Consider the following 23,026-nt stretch of genomic DNA (forward strand, 5'->3'; position numbering starts at 1 on the left):
CACATAGCCTGTCTTCTCTTGCAAGCCAGGTCTGCCTTCGGCGGCCTCTCTCAATAGCAAGGCTATGCTCACTGAGTCTGTACATAGTCAAACCTTTCCTTAATTTTGGGTCAGTCACATTGGTCAGGTATTCTGTCACTGTACTCTCTGTTTAGGGCCAAATAGCATTCCAGTTTTCTCAGTTTTTTTGTTAATTCTTTCCAATGTGACAAGTAATATATTTTTATTTTCTCATTTGTTTGGGTATAATTGTGTTGCTGTCCTGGGGCTGTTTGTGATTTTGAAACAGAGACCCAGGACCAGCTTGCTTAGGGGACTCTTCTCTAGGTTAATCTCTCTGTAGGTGATGGCTTTGTTATGGAAGGTTTGGGAACCGCTTATTTTTAGGTGGTTGTAGAATTGAATGTCTCTTTTCTGGATTTTGATAATTAGCGGGTATTATACTAATTCTGTTCTGCATGCATTATTTGGTGTTTTACATTGTACACAGAGGATCCTTTTGCAGAATTCTGCATGCAGAGTCTCAATTTGGTGTTTGTCCCATTTTGTGAATTATTGGCTGGTGAGTGGACCCCATACCTCAAAACCATAAAGGGCAATGTTTTCTATAACTGATTCAAGTATTTTTCGCCAGATTCTAATGGGATGTCAAACTTTTGATGACGTAGAAGGCCCTTCTTGCCTTATCTCTCAGATTGTTCATAGATTTGTGGAAGTTGCCTGTGGTGCTGATATTTAGGCCGAGGTATGTATAATTTTTGGGGTTTGTGCTCTAGAGCATTGGTGTCTAGATGGAACTTGTATTTGTGGTCCTGGCAACTGGACTTTTTTTGGAGCACCATTATTTTGTCTTACTTCGATTTACTGTCAGTGCCAGGTCTGACAGAATCTGTGCAGAAGATAAGATCTAGATGCTCTTGTATGCCCTCCTTGGTTGGGGACAGAAGCACCAGATCAGCAAACAGTAGACATTTGACTTCAGATTCTAGTAGGGTGAGGCTGGGTGCCCTCACCAATTCATTGATATATATGGTGAAGAAGGTGGGGCTCAAGCTGCGTCCCTGTCTCACCCCACAGCCCTGTGGAAAGAAATTTGTTTTTTGCCAATTTTAACCGCACACTTGTTTATGTACATGGATTTTATAATCTTGTATGTTTTTCCCCTAACACCGCTTTTCATCAATTTGTATAGTAGAATATCATGCCAAATTGAGTCAAAAGCTTTTTTGAAATCAACAAAGCATGAGAAGACTTTGCCTTTGTTTTGGTTTGTTTATTTGTCAGTTAGGGTGTGCAGGGTGAATACGTGGTCTGTCGTACAGTAATTTGGTGAAAAGCCAATTTTACATTTGCTCAATACATTGTTTTCACTGAGGAAATGTACGAGTCTGCTGTTAATGATAATGCAGAGGTTGCTGTTGACGCATATCCCGTGGTAGTTATTGGAGTCAAATTTGTCTCCACTTTTGTGGATTGGGGTGATCAGTCCTTGGTTCCAAATATTGGGAAAATGTCGGAGCTCGAGTATGATGTTAAAGTTTAAGTATAGCCAATTGGAATTTGTGGTCTGTATATTTTATAATTTAATTTAGGATACCATTAACACCACAGGCCTTTTTGGGTTGGAGGGTTTGTATTTTGTCCTGTAGTTCATTCAATGTAATTGGAGAATCCAGTGGATTCTGGTAGTCTTTAATTGTTGATTCTAAGATTTGTATTTGATCATGTATATGCTTTTGCTGTTTGTTCTTTGTTATAGAGCCAAAAAGTTTGGATAAGTGGTTCATCACATACATCTCCGTTTTGGATAGATAACTATTTGTGTTGTTGTTTGTTTAGTGTGTTCCAATTTTCCCAGAAGTGGTTAGATTCTATGGATTCTTCAATTATATTGAGCTGATTTCTGACGTGCTGTTCCTTCTTATTCCATAGTGTATTTCTGTATTGTTTTAGTGATTCACCATAGTGAAGGCATAGACTCAGGTTTTCTGGGTCTCTATGTTTTCGGTTGGATAGGTTTCTCAAGTTCTTTCTTAGGTGTGTGACAGAGCTGCGGGAGTTGTGACCTGTTTTTGTTGGTTTTTTGTGATAGTTGTGTCAAGGGGAGCATATTTGGGAGGGAATGCTGTCACCTCCAGGTAAGGGTTTGTCGTGTGCTGAGAGTGTCAGCTTCTTGTCCAGTTCTGGCATGTTGGTCACCACAGACTAGTACATGTCCCTGGGCCTGGAAATGATTGAGATCACCCTCTAGGATGGAGAAGCTGTCATTGTTAAAGTATGGGGATTCTTTTGGGGGGATATAGGTTGCACACATGAGGAAATGTTTCTCTCCTGAGATAATTTCCTTTAATTTGTAGCCAGATGTAAAATGTTCCTGTTTTGATTAATTTAATAGAGTGGGTTAGGTCTGCTCTATACCAAATTAACATACCCCCTGAGTCTCTTCCCAGTTTCACACTTGGTCGTTTAGTGGATGGGACTACCAGCTCTCTATAACCTATAGCGCAACCAGTGGGTCCATCTCCTCTATACCATGTTTCTTTTAGGATGGCAATGTCTGTATTTCCAAATGCTTTGATGAAGTCTGGTGATATTAATCCCACCAGGAAAGTTGTTTTGCCACCCCAATCAACCACTCTTAAACCACACAATCCGGCCTACATAACCAAACTCACCCATTGGCAGGAAAGAGCGATAGTGGTCTAAAGACAGACATGCGGGAAGACGTTTCCAGCACATTCTCCAGAGCTTCAATTTACACGCCTGCTAAACAGCGCGGTGGGTAGAGGGAGAGCTGGCTGAAAGGGGGATGGGGTTGGGGAGTATTGTGTGCTGAACAGCAGAGCCCCACTCTAGCTGAATAGGTATTGTCATCTGGATTTATAGTTCACCAAAGTACTTTCTCCTGCTGTGGGGGTTTACAACCGCCAGGCTGGGGTTTGGGGAACCACGGTGGGAACACGACGCATTGCGTGCAGGCCCAACCAGAAATAATATTAAGGATTTACAAACTACATGTTCTGATGTTTTGGTACCTTATTCTATTAATTCAACTACATTTCGATTAGTTTAAATGAAACACGTAAACAAATACTTTAAACAATATCCGTTTAATGTCAGTGTAACAACGGAAAGAAGAATATTGCATCAAATACATAATGGATCTTTACATCAAAACCAGTCAGTAAAACAGCAGTGTATTCCTAAAAATCCATGACAAGAAACACATCTGGCACAATATGTGCATATATAAAACACAAGTTTGCTAAATGTTTTGTTTTATCTTAAAATAATTTAGACTCCAGAACAGGTGTTGTGGACATCCTATATTTGACATCTAAATCTATGGTCCTAATTTGTGTAATATATGTGATTTCCCGCTGTTATAGACAAATGTAAGAATGCCTGAGTTGTGTATTGGTTTGAAAAATAGGCCAACATGTTTTTGTCGATCTTCCCACAGTCTCATGCAGCAAAAATCCATTGTTCAAAAACCTTTTAAGTGGTTTGGAGTGCAACCACTCTGAAGTCACTGTAGCCTACACTGAAGTAAAAAGACAGTAGATATATTGTCATTAAAACTTAATTTAGAAAAACAAATTCTGGTAAACATTTCTAAATGCAAAAGATTATGAGCAATTATAGAAAATATAGCCTAGGACATTTAAAACAATACTGTACCTAAAACAAAGACGCTCCTTTTTGTCATTGGCTATCATTTTAGGCTATACCCATAGTCTCCAAACGTTTATTTTCTTGTTTGCAAAAAAAGGATGAATGAATATGTTCTCCAATATTGTGTTTAGTTTAAAGTCAGTGTTACAAAAGGGAATGACGCTTTCATTGATTTCAAAGTTCAGAGTAAACTGCAGGTGCAAAAAAAACGTTTTTCAAAAACGTTTTTCAAAAAACCACAGACCACATTTAAGCACAGCCTAGCCACCCCATCATGAGGGTGAGACGCAGGGCTACACGTAATTCCTTTTGTCATAGTCCACGGTCCCGTTCGGTGTAGCCCGTTTGGTCGGGGCATATTTGGCCGAATAGCCCGAATTCCCGTTAGAAGGACAGGAGCAGCAGAGTAGCGCGCCCCCGATCAGCAGGAGCGCAGTGGCCGCCCAACCGATGTAGAGCGCAGCCCCAATCTCCCTCTTCTTGGACGGGGGCACCTGTGGGTTGTAGAAATCCGAGATTATGTTGTTGGCCATCCAGCAGAGAGGGACTAAAACAAACAAGCCACTGATTATGTAGATAACCCCTCCGGCGTTCACCACCCGGGCTTTGACGTTCTCGTCATTGATGCAGTTGGTACACTGCGCCCCGGCGATCACCACCATTAGCCCCAGCACGCCAAACACACATGAGATGACGGTCAGGGCTCGCGCCGCCTGCAGGTCGTGGCCGAGCGCAAGGACCGAGTCGTGCACCTTGCACTGCATCTGGCCCGTGCTCTGCACCACACAGGACATCCAGAGCCCATCCCAAATGGTCTGAGCCACCACAATGTTGGCCTCGATGAACGCCGTCACCTTCCACATGGGCAGCCCGCAAACGACCATCACCAGGAGCGAACCAATGACGCACAGTCCCAGTCCAAGGATCTCCAGTCCAGCGGACACCATCTTCGCTCCTTTTTAACGGATTTAGAAAATAATAATATTTGTCCTCCTCTGTGTTTACCAACGCGTCTCAATCTGGATGCTGCGCTTTAGGATATATGATCTTTAGTTAGGAAGTTGCTACAAATAGTCTACAAACGGATTTATTTTTAGTCAGTATGTTACTGACTGGCTGTAGAACAACTGGTAGCATAGAGCGGCTGGACCACGGATATATTTTGAGTGGGGTGTGGGCGACTCCACAAGGGCTAAAGCCAGATGAAAACTTTCACCCAATCAGAAGTCACCGCATCCTCTTAGCCCCAATGAGGAGGCAGGGAAATTGGATGAGAATGAACAAAGCCAGAGGAGCGCTTTGTGTGTGTTTACAGTTATTCCGAAGATGGTTAAGTATGTTATTTGGTTGAATATAGGTTTGGGAACAAACGCAAAGGACACTTGGAAGACCAATTGACCGTAGGCTGTAATAAAACCTGTTCTAACTAAATTGATTATTACTGGAATAGTCTTGTCTAGGGCTACACAATTATTAAATGGTATAATTTTTAAAGGAAACTCAGTAGAATTTAACCACAAGCAATGAATTGGTTGTACCCAGAGGATACTGTATATGGCTCTACCCAGACCTGCAACATTTATAGCCTATTAGAATCACATTCAATGTTATTTTATTTATTTGAATATTGTAACATTGTAATAATAGCCAAAATAAAAAAAAACACACAGCCTATGTAATGGCCCCATTCAGAGCAGTTTGGATTGCCCAATGCTGTGAAAGCTTGCGGTTTGCAAGTTATTGGCAACACAGTTGTAAGCAGGTGTAACTAGTTACGTTACAAATGTTTTTTTTTATGGTAGGTTAGGCTATAAAATACATCTAGGCTACCATAGAACATTTCTTGAAATATATTTTATTGGGAAAATGCATCCACCCCATGCACTCTCTCCCCGACTCAATGTTTTATTTTTTACTAAGTTTGCATTGACATCAAAATAAAGTTGCCATTTAGACAAGGCTTGTTACATTGTTACTGTTGCGAGGCTAAAGCGAGTAGGCCAGGCCAGGAGAAGGAATGTTTCCTCCTCCGTAACGACCAAAGCGTGTCAGGACATCAAAATCTGACGTCATCATCCATCAACAACGATAACCGCCTTGTGTAGAAACTGAGAGCATGGCTGCCATTTTGGACGTTACCTACCTATAGGCTACCAATTGTTGCACTTCCACCATAGTTTGAGCCGCAATGGACCCAGTGGCACTGACTCCCACCCGTGACAAACGGACATCATGGGGCGTAACAATTGAGCGATTTCTGAAATCTCTTTCCTGTCCTGGGATAGAAAGAAGAGGGGAAAATACTTATGTTTATTTCCATTTCAAAAATTACACACAGGTAAGGTATCAAACGGTCGTATATTAATGTTTGTCTACCCGAATGAGTCTGATGAAAAGGGATTGAGTGTCTTGAGCGAGATTAGCGTTACAGATAGTTGAAGTTTGGCACCATGACACCAGTCACATGAGGAAAAACTGTTGCATGCTAAAGTTTGACATGAAACAAATAGTTTCATAGTGTTTCGCAAGTTTTATTTATAGGCCTGTTTCCTATTTAAGATAAGATACAATGTTTCCATATACAGTATATGCAATTATGCCAAACATATTCCTATTCATTTGGCCGTTAAATAGTTCATAGGGTCTGGTGTGTTTGCAAAATGTCAATCTTTCCCAAACTGGGTGTGGACGTCAAAACTGTAGTAGACAACACAAGGCCAAAACATTTCCGCTACATTACAAATATCCTAACTTCTCATTCAAGGAAGGAACATTGAAAAATACAAAATCATAATACAAAACGTCACTTGTGACAACATTGACAATGCATTGTGAATAGGGGCAATTCCATTTTGAGAGTCTGATTTTTCACTTTAAAGGGTAGGTAGCAAAAACGTATCACAGGTTTTACATTAGAATACACATCAAAAGTCCCAATGCAAAGTTACACCTCACTTTTTTTGTTTGTTGTTATTACATAAAACTGATCAGAATTCCGAAGAATGACGAAGTCACACAGTAAAAAACATTTGCAGAGTTTGACTTAATATGGAGGACCTGACGAGTCAGCCTATTTCCTAGGCAGAAACAACTTTAAATGTATCATTTTAAATTAAACCAAATTGTTTTCACTCATGACTATTGGTTTCCATTACATTTTCAGCGAATTTACAAGCAAATACTATCAATTTATTCTTACAAATCAGCTCGCAAAGTTGCTAGCCAACAAGCATGCTAATGTTACGTTAGCACTATGTGAGTGCATTCAACACCTAACTCATTAAAGTAAACCAGTGTTTTTTCGAAATACATAACGCCATCTTTTTATTTTACTAGGCAAGTCAGTTAAGAACACATTCTTATTTTCAATTAACTGCCTGTTGAGGGGCAGAATGACAGATTTGTATCTTGTCAGCTCGGGGATTTGAACTTGCAACCTTTCTGTTACTAGTCCAACTCACTAACCACTAGGCTACCCTGCCGCCCCAATAAATACGCCATAGTGGCGAAGTAATTACAATTGTGCAATTAACACTAGAGTGATAGATGTGCAGATGAGGATGTGCAAGTAGAAATACTGGTGTGCAAAAGAGCAGAAAAAACAAATATGGGGATGAGGTAGGTAGTAGGTTGGATGGGCTATTTACAGATGGGCTGTGTACAGCTGCAGCGATTGGTAAGCTGCTCTGACAGCCAATGCTTGATGTTAGTGAGGGAGATATGTCTCCAACTTCAGTGATTTTTGCAATTCGTTCCAGTCATTGGCAGCAGAGAACTGGAAGGAAAGGCGGCCAAATGAGGTGTTGACTTTGGGGATGACCAGTGAAATATACCTGCTGGAGCACATGCTACGGATGGGTGTTGCTATGGTGACCAGTGAGTTGAGATAAGGCGGAGCTTTACCTAGCAAAGACTTATAGGTGACCTGGAGCCAGTGGGTTTGGCGGAGAATATGTAGCGAGGACCAGCCAACGAGAGCGTACAAGTCGCAATGGTGGGTAGTATATGGGGCTTTGGTGACAAAACGGATGGCACTATGATAGACTGCATCCAATTTGCTGAGTAGAGTGTTGGAGGCTATTTTGTAAATTACATCGCCGAAGTCAAGGATCGGCAGGATAGTCAGTTTTACGAGAGTATGTTTAGCAGCATGAGTGAAGGAGGCTTTGTTGCGAAATAGGAAGCCAATTCTAGATTTAATTTTGGATTAATAGATGCTTAATATGAGTCTGGAAGGAGAGTTTACAGTCTAGCCAGACACCTAGGTATTTATAGTTGTCCACATATTCTAAGTCAGAACCGTCCAGAGTAGTGATGCTGGGCGGGCGGGTGCGGGCAGCGATCGGTTGAAGAGCATGCATTTAGTTTTACTTGCATTTAAGAGCAGTTGGAGGCCACGGAAGTTGTGTTGTATGTCATCGAAACTCGTTTGGAGGTTTGTTAACACAGTGTCCAAAGAAGGGCTAGATGTTTACAGTATGGTGTAGTCTGCGTAGAGGTGGATCAAAGAATCACCCGCAGCAAGAGTGACATTGAAATATACAGAAAAAAGAGTCGGCCCGAGAATTGAACCCTGTGGCACCCCCATAGAGACTGCCAGAGGCACTCCAATTTGACACACTGAACTCTATCTGAGAAGTAGTTAGTGAACCAGGCGAGGCAGTCATTAGAGAAACCAAGGCTGTTGAGTCTGCCGATAAGAATGTGGTGATTGACAGAGTTGAAAGCCTTGGCCAGGTCGATGAAGACGGCTGCACAGTACTGTTTTTTATCGATGGTGGTTATGATATTGTTTAGGACCTTGAGCGTGGCTAAGGTACACCCGTGACCAGTTCAGAAATCGGATTGATAGCAGAGAAGGTACGGTGGGATTCGAGATGGTCGGTGATCTGTTTATTCACCTGGCTTTTGAAGACTTTAGAAAGTCAGGGCAGGATGGATATAGGTCTGTAACAGTTTGGGTCTAGAGTGTCTCCCCCTTTGAAGAGGGGGATGACCGCGGCCGCGTTCCAATTTTTAGGAATCTCAGACGATACGAAAGAGAGGTTGAACAGACCAGTAATAGTTAACCAGTTATCAAACAATGTTACCGGTATATGCAGTTATCTTAGTCAGCAAGCCAATCGGAGAATTGCCGATTGACGGCTGAGTTAGCTACCGAAGTCAAAGAAGAGCGAAGAAGAGGCCTTCAGAGGGAGAGGCCATTTCACCAGCAGAGGGAGAGTCAGTTAATCCAATAGCGATATAGTGAGGTAAAGCCACATTGAATTTATCCGGTTTATCTCCATCACTGCTGACACTCGCAATGTACCGGTAGGTCGGTAGGAAATAGAGGTTGCAGGCTTCATGTAGGTCGGTAGGAAATAGAGGTTGCAGGCTTCACGTAGGTCGGTAGGAAATAGAGGTTGCAGGCTTCACGTAGGTAGGTAGGAAATAGAGGTTGCAGGCTTCACGTAGGTCGGTAGGAAATAGAGGTTTGCAGGCTTCACGTAGGTCGGTAGGAAATAGAGGTTTCAGGCTTCACGTTCAAGCTCGGCACAGCACCTGGTTTCAGTCAGTCTCATTCCGAATCCTGGCTTTCACTGGTTATACTAAGCCATCGAAGTCCTCCAGAGTGAAATGAGCACAACATACAGTAGACGTGCGCATGGTTCCCATACTCCAATCCGCTCGCTTCAACCGGACAAACCAGTCCCACTTCAAAACTAGCTTCTCGTTTTTGGGCCACAAATGAGTCGTAACCCCGTCCTTGTGGGTATTACTGCAGTATGTGGGTATTATTGCACAAGCTACTAACGACAGAAAACTACTACAACACTCACTCGCTCGACTACCACTAACAAACGCACGGGAGAAGAGGAGATGCAGTTTTTCACATGAATTTATATGGTTTCTTCTTCGTGGATGTACATAATAGCCCACAATACTTAGTTTGGAATGTAATTACATGCTAGCATGGCTAGTAGCGAATGTTAGCCAGCTGGAACATAGCTAGGTAGCACCGGTTCTCCATATGATGTTGAGAAATAGTGCATTGTGGGTAGTTCAGAAGATTTCCAGAAATAAGTTAATAAATGTAAAAACGCTAAAACAGAACTACATAACTTAACATAATAATCAGAACATAATAATCAGAACATAATCGTGACTACAACTAAGTTACTCAGTCTTGGACCACACTTTGGTGAGTTAAAAACTCATGCTTCCTTCCTTACCCTTTAAAATTTATGTCAAACAAAAACCAATGATTTAAAAAATAAACAAATCATCCAACTGCTTTTAACAATTTCCACAGATAATATGACAAAAACACATTTACTTGAAGAACAGTGCAGATGCAAAGTTTGGTAAGAGAATGGCGGCACAAATAGCACATTCTGTTACCAAACTTTGCACGGTTCTTCAGATGAAATTGGTGGAAATTGTTAAAAGTAGTCCTTTTGCATAGAGTTGTATGGTTTATTTATTTAACTTTGCAATCATTGGTTTTTGTCTGACATACATTTTAAAGTGAAAAATCAGAGATCCATTACGGTGGAATTGCCCAGATACTAAAGGCCTACGCATCATTGAGTTGGGTCAGTATTGAGATGTTTATGCATTGTAGGAGAGCATAGCTTTATGATGTCACAGAATGAACAGATAGTAAAACGTGACATTGTATTGATATTGCTCTGCCATTTAACCTTGTGATCATCCCATGCTAGTCATACAGTAGCTAGGCCTTTGTGAATAGTGAAGCTTATTATGAGAACGTTTTCTTACCTTGTCAATAAGGCTGGGAATTGCCAGGGACCTCACGATATGATATTTTTATTTTTATTTTTTTATTTCACCTTTATTTAACCAGGTAGGCTAGTTGAGAACAAGTTCTCATTTGCAACTGCGACCTGGCCAAGATAAAGCATAGCAGTGTGAACAGACAACAACACAGAGTTACACATGGAGTAAACAATAAACAAGTCAATAACATAGTAGGAAAAAGAAAGAGAAAAAAAAGAGAATCTATATACAATGTGTGCAAAAGGCATGAGGAGGTAGGCAATAAATAGGCTATAGGAGCGAATAATTACAATTTAGCAGATTAACACGGGTGATAAATCATCAGATGATCATGTGCAAATAGAGATACTGGTGTGCAAAAGAGCAGAAAAGTAAATAAATGAAAACAGTATGGGGATGAGGTAGGTAAATTGGGTGGGCTATATACCGATGGACTATGTACAGCTGCAGCGATCGGTTAGCTGCTCAGATAGCAGATGTTTAAAGTTGTTGAGGGAGATAAAAGTCTCCAACTTCAGAGATTTTTTGCAATTCGTTCCAGTCGCAGGCAGCAGAGAACTGGAAGGAAAGGCGGCCAAATGAGGTTTTGGCTTTAGGGATGATCAGTGAGATACACCTGCTGGAGCGCGTACTACGGGTGGGTGTTGCCATCGTGACCAGTGAACTGAGATAAGGCGGCGCTTTACCTAGCATAGCCTTGTAGATGACCTGGAGCCAGTGGGTCTGACGACGAACATGTAGCGAGGGCTAGCCGACTAGAGCATACAGGTCGCAGTGGTGGGTGGTATAAGGTGCTTTAGTAACAAATAATCATAACGGAACCTAGCGATTAAGAGCATTGGGACATTAACCAAAAGGTCTGCCCTTGATCAAGACAGTTAACCCCTAGTAACAACTGCTCCCCGGGCACCGATGACGTGGATGTTGATTAAGGCAGCCCCCTGTACCTCTCTGATTCAGAGGGGTTGGGTTAAACGCGGAGACACATTTTGGTTGAATGCATCCAGTTGTGCAACTGACTGCCATATCATGATACTTAGGTGCCAATACGATATGTATTGCAATTCGATACTGTGATTTTATTGCGATTCAATGTTCCAAACATTACTCACCATGTCTGCTGCAGAGGGAGAGCCATGAGAAAACGAGTTTTGATCAGTCATGGAATTAAGTGCTAAAAACAAATTGGTTCCCTATTTAAAAAGAAGATGGAGAACAAACTATGAAGGAAAACTACTGGAGTTTTAGTGCAGGTACAGCCAACTAGTGCAAAAATAATATTGTGATATTGTCAAAATAATATTTTGATATGTAACTGTATCGATCCCCCCCCATCACTACTTGCCATCCAACCTTTATGTTGCTTGGCTATTTCCCTTTCTGTCCCCTTCATAAAAGGGCCATCCTGTGCTTTTTCTAAAGTGTGTATTAGGAGTGGCCCTGCTGGTTTCCGTCTGCTTGAAAGGCCTTCTCATTCTGCCCATTGTTGTGTTTTTTTTAATTTATGGCTCAGACTGTAGAGAGCTCCTGAAACAGAGTATAACAGCTTTATTATTGTTGCCCACCATCACCTCCCAACCCCCAAAGGATCAATTTATTACAGTTGAGCCTCAAACCCCCCTCTGTGTGTGTGTGTATGTGTATAGGTATTGGTATGTGTATACATGTGTCTGCCAACTTTATCTTTTATCATTGTATTTCAGTTTATCAATTCACTACCGAGTCATAGCATAGCTCAGATCAGGGTGGACTTTAGCTGCCATTTCTTGAAGAGGTTCTTAACCAATTAAGCTTAAAATAATTAAAAATAATAATAACAAATATAGATTTGGTTATAGGTCTAAATAATTCTGTATGGTGTAAATGCTTTGTTTTAAGTTTCTGTGTGGTAGAGGTGAAGTGAATAGCTTTACTCCTAGCACAGCCCCTCATGGCTTTAATCCAGCTAATAAATCAAGTGTAGACCTCACATGCCAGGACTTTGGCTTAACTAAGGTGGCATTTTTCCTTCTTTGCCAAACCGTTTAATCTCCCTCAGGTCGGGCATTCTGATTGTGTTTGTGTGTGGGTGTGTGAGTTCGTAACAGCTTACAGAATCCGGTCAGGTAGCCTAGCGATTAAGAGCGTTGGGACGTTAACCAAAAGGTCTGCCCTTGATCAAGACAGTTAACCCCTAGTAACAACTGCTCCCCGGGCACCGATGACGTGGATGTTGATTAAGGCAGCCCCCTGTACCTCTCTGATTCAGAGGGGTTGGGTTAAACGCGGAGACACATTTTGGTTGAATGCATCCAGTTGTGCAACTGACTAAATATCCCCCTTTCCATTATTAAGTGGGTATTATTGCCACCTGCCTGTATCCCCCATAGTGTTGTCTTTGTGATATTACCGAAGTGATAATGGAACAACTTAATTCATCTACTGCTGTTTCCCACAGAGACCGCCCAGAAATAACACGTGTGTGTGTGTGTGTGTGTGTGTGTGTGTGTGTGTGTGTGTGTGTGTGTGTGTGTGTGTGTGTGTGTGTGTGTGTGTGTGTGTGTGTGTGTGTGTGTGTGTGTGTGTGTGTGTGTGTGTGTGAGAGAGTGCGTGCGTGCGTGCGTGCGTGTAGGGGATACTTATTTAGTTGCGTATAAAATAGCTTGTTTAAATATCGACATAAAACATATCACTAAAATTGCATATTCAATACTTGCATTTTAACCTGTATAGTATGATGGCCCCTAGAATGTAGCGCTAGGTAACAGATTAATAATAATATTGCTGTGAATTAAATGTAGGATATCACTCGGATGCATAATTCTCCACTCAGCCGAATCTCACCCTGCGCTAGCCTGCTTTGTCCTGCTTGCTAAGGTCCATATCGCAAGCTAACCACCTCTGTGCTTAAGCTCCTGGTGGTGTGTGTGATTGCGTGCCAGCGGGACCGAGGTCGGGCCAGCGGGACCGTGGTCGGGACCGCGGGCCGGTGCTTGTTTCCTCTCCTACCTCAGCGAGTGGTGATCCGAAAGGCCTCAGGAACGTGGAAAGATGAAAGGCCTCAGGAACCTGGGTAATAAACAGCCATTGTTCTCCTGAGAGCTCGATGAAACGGAGAGGGATATCTGGCCACGTCGCCTGCTGCGGAGATAGGAGGTCCTGGCACCATGTAGAATAAATCAGTCTTCATCACTCTTTAATTGTTGCCAGACAATATTCAAGTGTCAGATACGGGACACTCCTCAAACTGATTTTGTTAAGTTTATTTTGTTTGTTTTTCTAATAAAGTTACATAACAGGGTTCAGTCGTCTCTGGCTGCGCTCGCCATCTCTCCCCGCTTTCGCCTTATCGCACACGACCTGTCAGTCAGTGCCCAATGCATTAGTGATCAAATGGAGGGGGGGTGGGGTTTAGGCAGCGCAGGGCACCAGTTGGTGGCCATTATGTGATAATTTATCATTCAGGCTCATTACTCTGTCATCTGAGTAGTACCATTGAGTAGGACAGCAGGAGCCTAACTAAACAAACCAGGCCCTTACCGGAGGTCTGGGAATCAACTTGATGCCCACCCTGTTTCTGCTACATCCACTGACTGTGATACAGATTTAATGGGGTTGGCTGTGAGTGACTGGATGTCAGTGCAGTCTTAAAGTGCCCTAGTGTGGATGCTGTCAGTGTCATTATTATTATTCAGAATGCCGATGATAGTGACTACTGCAAATTAATGGTAGTACTGTAGTAGGAGTTGTGACTGCAGGCTTGGTGGTGAGTGATTATACAGTTGTTGTCTATGAGATGGTGAGACAGCCTGGATGCCAGTCTACTGCTTACAACAATGCTACTGTACATTGTTGCCTTTCCAAGAATACAACAAGTTTAGTAAAGCAGAAAAAGACTAGCACCCAGGCTTATGTTACATTGTGACTTATCTGATGTCTTGTTTCTGGTTGCAGGTTTAGGTGACCAGCAACAGTGACCATGTCTCAGTCTGTAGAGAAAGGGAAGGTGAGTGTGACTTTACCACTTCAACACACACACACACACACACACACACACACACACACACACACACACACACACACACACACACACACACACACACACACACACACACACACACATATTGAGGGCGCATATACAGAGCACACAGAGAGCGATCATCCTAGCCCAGAGGACATCCTGTATAAATGCTTCCGTTTCATCGGCAGCTTTATTGCTTTTGGGATTTTCTCATCCATTTAATCTCAATTACCACAGACCATCTCACACACACATCTCCTAAACACTGGAGATGAAGAATGTCAGAGTGGAAAGAGAGAGAGGGAGGGAGGGAGAGAAACAATTCAAGACCCCTCTCCCTATGCTAATCCTATATAGTTATATAATACTGTACATTACCTCTATAACCATGTGTTTGTGTTTGTCAGTTCCCTGAGGCGGCGGGATATGTGGGTTTTGCCAACCTGCCCAACCAGGTACACAGGAAGTCCGTGAAGAAGGGATTTGAGTTCACCCTCATGGTCGTTGGTGAGTATGACTTATTACACAACTATTTTGATTCAATTCAGGAGAATTCAAGAGAAGCTTACCTACACCTACACAGTAGTTATTTTGTGCCAGAATGCTGTCTAGTTGAATGCTGTCTAGTTGAGGGTTGTGTCCCAAATGGTGCCCTTTTCCCTATATAGTGCACTACTTTTGACCAGAGCCCTGGCCAAAAGTAGTGTACTACAGTAACCTTGTAGATATGTATAGATCCTAGAGTACTATGCCTGGTCTGTATTCCTCCTGCAGGAGAGTCTGGTTTGGGCAAGTCTACGCTGATCAACAGCCTGTTTCTGACAGACCTCTACCCAGAGAGATACATCCCTGGGGCCGCAGGTGAACACGCACGCACGCACGCACGCACGCACACACACACACACACACACACACACACACACACACACACACACACACACACACAGAGAGAGAGCGGAAATAAGCAAAGAGGAATGAGTTCTGCTCTCAGACCAGACAGCGCATACATACACACACACTGTAATAACAGAGAAAGGTCTGTTTTCAGCTGTCTCCAGCATTGTATTGCCTGGAGTGGAATGTTAAGAATGTTTATTTTGTATTAGTCTTGAAAAGGCCCATCCCCTCTTTATGACTTAGATTATTGGCCAGTCTGAAAAAGCACCTCCAGCTCCTACCACTTTTGTGTTTGTAGTTCTGAAGGGATAGGATAGGTGTAAGCAATATGGTGATGGCTTATAGTAGCAACTTCTGCCATACTGCTTACACCTGTCCAGTGCCTGAAGATCTGCATAAGGATATTGTGTCCAGACGCTTGGCTTATGCAGACTTTGTTATTTAAGCTCTAAAGTCACATGGAACAAACTTTGATTTGAAAAGTAATGAAACTAGTTATTATTAAGCTGTGTCCCCCGGGATCCCTCTAAACTTAACCTAGTGTGTTACACACAATGAAAATGTATTTCCTTTTGTCTCCTCTGTAGAAAAGATTGAGCGGACGGTGCAGATAGAAGCCAGTACAGTGGAGATTGAAGAGAGAGGAGTGAAGCTCCGTCTTACTGTGGTCGACACCCCCGGATACGGAGATGCCATCAACAGCCAGGACTGGTGTGTGTGTGTGTGTACAATGGTTGATGATGGCAGGAGCAGTTATTCTTCCTGTGCCCTTGCCCCCATCAGCTGCTGTGTGGGCTCCTCCCCCTCCTCCCTCTCTCTTCCCCTCCTCCTCTCAGCTCCGTTTCTTTTTGATTGTCCTGACATACCTGTGTTTGGGCCTGTTGGTTTGATGCACAACTCGGGGTTGGTGACAACTGGCAGTGATCTAAGGGCTAGGCTGAGTGCAATAGAGCAGGTTAGCAGCTCTAAGTGGTGTTGGTAACAACGAAGGGACAACAGTACATTTACATTTGACATTTTAGTCATTTAGCACACTCTTATCCAGAGCAACTTACAGGAGCAACTAGGGCAATTAAGTGTCTTGCTTAAGGGCACGTCAACAGATTCTTTTTACCTAGTCAGCTCGGGGATTTGAACCAGCAACCTTTCGGTTACGATGTTAACAGCTAGGCTATCTGCTGCCCCATTAACAGGTGTTAAGGATATGCTTACATCCAGAGTTGGGATCATTCTATTTCAATTCCATTTCCATTCCTCTCAGAATTAGTCAAGGCATTTTTTCACAGTAGTGGCCTGAGTTATCTGGAGTTGCTATGGAATGGACCACAACACTACCTGGGTCCAATAGGGTGAGGTGAATATAGGTCAGAGGTAAACTGCATCCCAAATGGCACCCAATTTCCTATATAGTGCACTACTTTTGACCAGAATAGTGCTCTATACACGGAATAGGGTGCCATTTGGGATGCAGACTTTGTGTTGATTTTTGTTCTGGCTGGGAGGGAAGCTGTAGGCGCCCTCCTAATGAACATGTTACCACGCCTACTGGCCCTGTAGGAAGTCATCAGAGAAAGCAGGTCAGATGGCAGAGATGATAGGCTGCATCTCAATACTCTGGAACAGCTTCCTTTTCTGGTCTCCTTTTCTCCATGTTGGTCTATGAGATGATAGGCTGCATCTCAATACAATGAAACAGCTTCCTTTTCTGGTATTTTCTTTCTCTTATCCCTGGTTTTCAAATTGGTGCAGATGAGATAGAAGATGTGAGGAGATATAGCCAGTTTAGGCTTTTGAGATGCATCCCCTTTCGTGAATATATATATATACACAGTACATATACTCCCTAGGCTCCAAAATCCCACAATCTATTTTTCTGGAGGTGGTTTTCTAGTGCAGACTGTGTCTCTGGTTGTTTTTTGTGTGATGTGTGTGTGTTCTGTCCTGTGTGTCCTCAGCTTTAAGACCATCATCCAGTACATTGATAACCAGTTTGAGCGTTACCTTCATGACGAGAGTGGCCTGAACCGCAGACACATCGTAGACAACCGAGTCCACTGCTGCTTCTACTTCATCTCTCCCTTTGGACACGGGTAAGAACACATGCGCACACACACGCACACGCACACGCACACACACACACACACACACACACACACTGCTACTTCTAGTTCATACCACCATTTAGGCTAGGTAAGGGGAACATAATCACTTTATACTTTTTATTTAGCTACTATTATTTATCTATTGTTTGTATTTCTACCTGTCCCTGTCCAGTCTGAAGCCTCTGGATGTGGAGTTTATGAAGGCCATCCACAGCAAGGTCAACATCGTCCCTGTCATCGCTAAGGCTGACACACTCACACTGAAAGAAAGAGACCGCCTTAAGAAGAGGGTGAGTGGGGCACGTGCGCGCACACACACACACACACACACACACACACACACACACACACACACACACACACACACACACACCTACACAAGCAATGCGACAAGCATGTCAGACATTCAAGCGTTTTCCCTCATTCCCCTAGGTATTTCTTTTTTACACAGGTGTAAAAACATAGCATTGCCCCTCACTGAGCTCACGATGGAACCAATGGAATTAGTGATGAGGTTGTTGCCAGAATGTTGAGGGCTGCATTAGCATCAGTAGCTGTTCTGTGTTGTTTGTGTCCTGAGCCATATGGCACTGTCATTAGAAAGTAGATTATATAATAATAATAGAAATTAGATTCTTATCAGCACACTGGCACAGTGGCCCAGAGGCAACTATGCAAGTCGAACATCCGTGATTGTGTGTGAATACGCACACATTTGCCTGTGTGTGTGTGTGTGGGTGTGTACATTTTTAATGATGCAGCTTGATTGCTGCTGGACAATAGCAGGCTTATTTAGAAGTGCAGAGAGAGATGGAGAGAAGAGAAAGAGAGGGGGAGAGAGAAAAGGGGGCAGCAGGTAGCCTAGTGGTTAGAGCGTTGGGCCAGTAAACGAAAGGTTGCTAGATAGAATCCCCTAGCTGACAAGGTAAATCTCTGCCGTTCTGCCCCTGAACAAGGCAGTTAACCCACTGTTCCTAGGCCGTCATTGTAAATAAGAATTTGTTCTTAACTGACTTGCCTAGTTAAATAAAGGAAAAATAAATAGAAATTTAAAAGAGGGAGCGAGAGCACACATATCTTGGTCAGTGTCCCTTCCTTCCAGATGCTTCCTATTGGAGCAGACCTGCATGCTTCTGGTTTCCTGATATCTGGTCTGACATCACACACACCATGAGAGGTTTGTTAAGCTGATATAGCCCACGCTAGGCAGAGGAGAATGAGGCTGTGTAAATAGGATTTCCTGCTTCTGTGATATCACTCCATCTCCCCTCATCCTCCTCGTATCTAATCTACTCCCTCCACTTTTGATTCTTGTGTTTGAGTCAGTTTGTTTAAAATGTTTCAACGGTGCTTTTTTCTCTCTGGTGGGAGGGATAGCAACCAGATCCGGACAGGGCTTGCATGTGTGTGTGCACTTGTGTGTGTAACATCCATCCAATATAATCACTAGTGAATATCTTATTGTCTAACTCCTGCCCACTACCCACTTCGTTTTGCTTGAGCGGTCTCGTTAGCTATACTTTAACAAGTTTGTTTGCTTACCTAGCAGCTGGAGACACTCCCCCCTCCCCTCACTAACCCCTGTACTTGCCAGAACAGTCAGATACAGTCCCAGCTAGTATTGTATGTTCAGTCCCAGACCACCCACCAGCCCTTCTTTCAGACCCCAGAAACAGTGGTCTTTTCCCCCAGTGGGGAGGCCTCTGCTCTGGCATGTATGGGGCCGGAGTGGGGCATGCCTGGCACTCAGGCCGGGAACAGCTCTCCTACCTGGGCTCCAGTGGAGGATAGCAGACTCAGTCACTGTACAGCTGCTTTGTTGGAGGCCCAGGTCTAGACAGAGCTGGTTCTACAGGAGTGTGAGTATATGTATGTGTGACTGCAGACTCAGTCACTGTGAAGCAGCTTTGTTGAAGACTCACACAGTCTGGTTGTGTAAAGTGCTGATGTTACAGATTAGTAAAAACACACACACACACAATCTTTCCTTAAACAGTCTTATATTTTTTGCTTTTTACCAAATCAAATCAAATACACGTGTTTAGCAGATGTTATTGCGGATGTAGCGAAATTATCTGTATAGGGTGAGTGTCCTGACAGTCAGAGGGGATGGAATGGGGTGAGCGAGGGACAAATTGCACACCCTGTTCAACTGTCTAAAAACTCTGTCTGTCGCATTAGTTCCCATGGTCCACTTAGCGTTCCCATAACAACTGTCAGTTAACAAGCAATTAGGATAAACAGAATGGATAGCCTACACAGATGTGCACGCTAACACATCTCAAACTCACATACAGTTTTACAAAAACACAGGTCTATACACACAAACCCCTGCTGCTCCACCGCCAACAAAATGTATTAATTCCCCACCAGCTTAGATCACAAGGGGGCACAAAAAAAACGGGGAAAAAGCCCATTGGGCGTCTATTACGAGAATACTAACCAAATTAGCACAAGTAATTGTGAATTTCCATGAAGGCTGCTAGCTTTAGTTTTAGCATAGTTTTTGCCCCAAAAACTGGATTGTTCATTGTAAGTTAATTTACTTGTGTGGCTGCCAGCCAAATAGTGTTGCACTTCTGTGGTCATTTGATGAAAATGAGTTGCCGAATGTGTTGCACTAATGTATTTTCTGTGAAGGAAAACTATAGTTGCACGTCCCTGATCACTCTATTGAAGCAAAAAATTCACTTGACTTTCAATATAAAATGCGACCCCTGTCAATACACAGCTGGAGCTGCTTCCGCTTTCTCCCGTTGTGCTATTTACAAACAAACACATGACTGGCTCAACTGTTCTGGGGAACTACGTAAGCTTCATCATTTAAAATAATGTGACAGGTTCTTGAAATGTTCTGCATTGACTGATCTTCATGTCTTAAAGTAATAATGGACTGTCATTTCTCTTTACTTATTTGAGTTGTTCCTGCCATAATATGGACTTGGTCTTTTACCAAATAGGGCTATCTTCTGTATACCACCCCTACCAGGCTGTATCACATCCGGCCGTGATTGGGAGTCCCATAGGGCGGCGCACAATTGGCCCAGCGTCGTCCGGGTTTGGTCGGTGTAGGCCGTCATTGTAAATAACAATTTGTTCTTAACTGACTTGCCTAATTAAATAAAGGTAAAAAAAAAAATAAGAAACTTGTCACAACACAACTGATTGGCTCAAATGCATTAAGAAGGAAAGAAATTCCACAAATTAACTTTTAACAAGGCACACCTGTTAATTGAAATGCATTCCAGGTGACTACCTCATGAAGCTGGTTGAGAGAAATCCAAGAGTGTGCAAAGCTGTCAAAGCAAAGGGTGGCTACTTTGAAGAATCTCAAATATAAAATATATTTTGATTTAACACATTTTTGGTTTCTACATAATTCCGTATCTGTTATATCATAGTTTTGATGTCTTCACTATTATTCTACAATGTAGAAAATAGTAAAAATTAAGAAAAAACCTTTAGTGAGTGGGTGTGTCCAAACTTTTGACTGGTACTTTAAATCTGAGAAGTAGCCGTTATGTACTATTTTACACCTAGGGTTACTATACATAACTTTAACCCATTTTATAAGAGATTCTCCAAAATTGAAATATTCCACGCATTTATATATAAACTCCGGTTGTACCCATAGTTATAGCATGTCAATCTTACCCATCGCTAGGCATCAATTACATTTATTTTTCTATGGAAAGAAAACACATTTTCCCAATCAGTCTCCTGGATGCTGAAAGTTATTGGCTCTTTGTCTTGAATCTTCCGGCCAAGGTAATGTTGTGATGCTTAAAGTCTCTCTGTAACTCTCTGTAACTCTACTCTAACTGCATGTTCATCTACAAGAGAAAGTATACAATCTGATGATTTACTCATCTTGGGTTTACTTGTTGTCCTTTGCACTATGTTTGTTTCCCAGTTTAATCAGATAAGTAATTATATATACAGTACGTGCTTCTGTGGGCCCTGCCGAGCACCGTAGTTGAGTACCAGTCCCTTGCCAGACTAGGGCAGTTGGGTGCCCCTTCCCTGGTCAATTCCACAGTAACTTAACAATTTCCACTTCTGGAAAAAAAATGTTTTTTCATTTCTGCATTGTTCTTCAAGTAAATGTGTTTTTGTAAAATTTTCTGTGGAAATTGTTAAACGTAGTCCTTGTGCAGAGATGTATGGTTTGTTTAACTTTGCAATCATTGGTTTTTGTTTGACATGTAAAGTGAAAAATCTGAGTCTGTGTCACCCCTGTTAGACTAGGGTAGTACAATACCCCTCCCCTGCCATACTAGGGTAGTTGAGTACCAGTCTTTCTATTGAGGTCAGAGAAGCAGCAGCCAAGAAGCTACCAGAAAAAGCCCTCGGCTGTAGAATGATTAATGACTAGAGTGTTTTCCCCCTGATATTTATTTGTTTATTTGTTTTTCACTGGCCACTTTCTCACCATTTTTACGTTGTTTGTCCGTCAGCTAAATGTGTTGCCCTCCCTTCATCCCCAGTCCTACGATCTCTGTATTATTAAGGGGAAAGAGCTTGTAGAGAACAATATACGTTTCCTGCAATGGGTCAAGACTATTCCGCCGACAAGACGCAGCCTGCCGCCCTGCGCAATATCAACCTTTGAACAAACCTTGCTCTCGTTCTCTCTCGCCATTCCTTTCTTTTATTCTCTCCTTCTCTCCCCTCTTACTTTGTTCCTTTGGTCTCCCTGCTTTTTCTCTCCCCCCGCTCTCTCCTTCCCCCTTCTTTATTCTTTGTAATGCCAGTTCTATTTCTAATACTTGTTTTGATGTGTCATTTATGGGATATGCCTTAGGGTGGGTCACAAGCTCGAAGAATTCAATCACACAGCGTCTGTTAAAGACAGACAGGTGGAGTGGCGAATGGGGTGAGTCGCTCTCCTCAATAAAGGGAACCATTTGCTCGCCAACTGGTCATTCTCGCATTTCTTCCTTGCGGTAGTGACTGCGCTCACTAAAAGCTCTCATCAGCACGAATAGATTGTCTTTCTACTGAACTGTCAGGCGAACCGTGAGGTTAACACTGCCGAACATAGGACCTCAGCTCCTGTCGATTACATTTCTATTTTAGTAATTTAGCAGACGCTCTTATCCAGAGCAACTTACAGTTAGTGCATTCGTCTTAAGATACTGTAGCTAGGTGGGACAACCACATATCTCAGTCATAGTGTAAGTACAGTTTTCCTCACTAAAGTAGCTATCAGCAAAGTCTGTTTAGCTAACGTCACATGGCTAGTTATTGAGACTTGGTTAGCCCTCGCCTCAAGGCTTTAGCTAAGGGCTAGCTGTCACCGCAAAGCTTAGCTAACCAGTGTAACTCGCCGCATGTCTAGCTACACTAAACTCGTTTTTCTACCTGCAAGGGTAGAATTGCTGGCTCTCCTTTCACGTTTAGCACAACACAATCACGGACCGTGTTGACCAGACTGACCGCCCTAGCTTCACAGCTCGACGGTCGAGAGACACGCATGGTTCGTTGAGAGACAAAGATAGCATGCTCATTCTCCGGCTAGCAGTGTGCTAACTAGCTAGGCTGTTAACCATGAGGTGAATGCTAGCTA

At 42.8% G+C, this 23,026-nt stretch overlaps 2 protein-coding genes across 2 annotated transcripts in view; one reads left to right on the top strand and one right to left on the bottom strand.

The window, feature by feature from the left end:
• Positions 1 to 3,094: 3,094 nt before the first annotated feature.
• LOC139576630 (claudin-4-like) lies at positions 3,095 to 4,837 on the bottom strand. Its single transcript, XM_071402923.1, has one exon. It carries the CDS (start codon positions 4,620 to 4,622, stop codon positions 3,969 to 3,971), a length of 654 nt encoding a protein of 217 aa, XP_071259024.1. The 5' UTR covers positions 4,623 to 4,837; the 3' UTR covers positions 3,095 to 3,968.
• A 1,038-nt stretch (positions 4,838 to 5,875) lies between these two features.
• Positions 5,876 to 23,026, top strand: part of LOC139576628 (septin-2-like) — a 41,954-nt gene continuing 24,803 nt past the window's right edge. The window contains exons 1-7 of the mRNA XM_071402922.1: positions 5,876 to 6,013; positions 14,392 to 14,443; positions 14,866 to 14,965; positions 15,233 to 15,319; positions 15,943 to 16,066; positions 17,311 to 17,445; positions 17,630 to 17,747. Coding sequence (XP_071259023.1) covers positions 14,417 to 14,443; positions 14,866 to 14,965; positions 15,233 to 15,319; positions 15,943 to 16,066; positions 17,311 to 17,445; positions 17,630 to 17,747 — 591 coding nt within the window. The 5' untranslated portion in view covers positions 5,876 to 6,013; positions 14,392 to 14,416. The remainder of the gene's footprint in view (positions 6,014 to 14,391; positions 14,444 to 14,865; positions 14,966 to 15,232; positions 15,320 to 15,942; positions 16,067 to 17,310; positions 17,446 to 17,629; positions 17,748 to 23,026) is intronic.

The sequence above is a fragment of the Salvelinus alpinus genome, chromosome 5 (assembly GCF_045679555.1).
Source record: "Salvelinus alpinus chromosome 5, SLU_Salpinus.1, whole genome shotgun sequence".
Taxonomy (NCBI): Eukaryota; Metazoa; Chordata; class Actinopteri; order Salmoniformes; family Salmonidae; genus Salvelinus; species Salvelinus alpinus.

What these genes read in the sequence shown, in the direction of transcription:
- LOC139576630 (XM_071402923.1), bottom strand. Translation starts at nt 4,622, where the DNA reads ATGGTGTCCGCTGGACTGGAGATCCTTGGACTGGGACTGTGCGTCATT.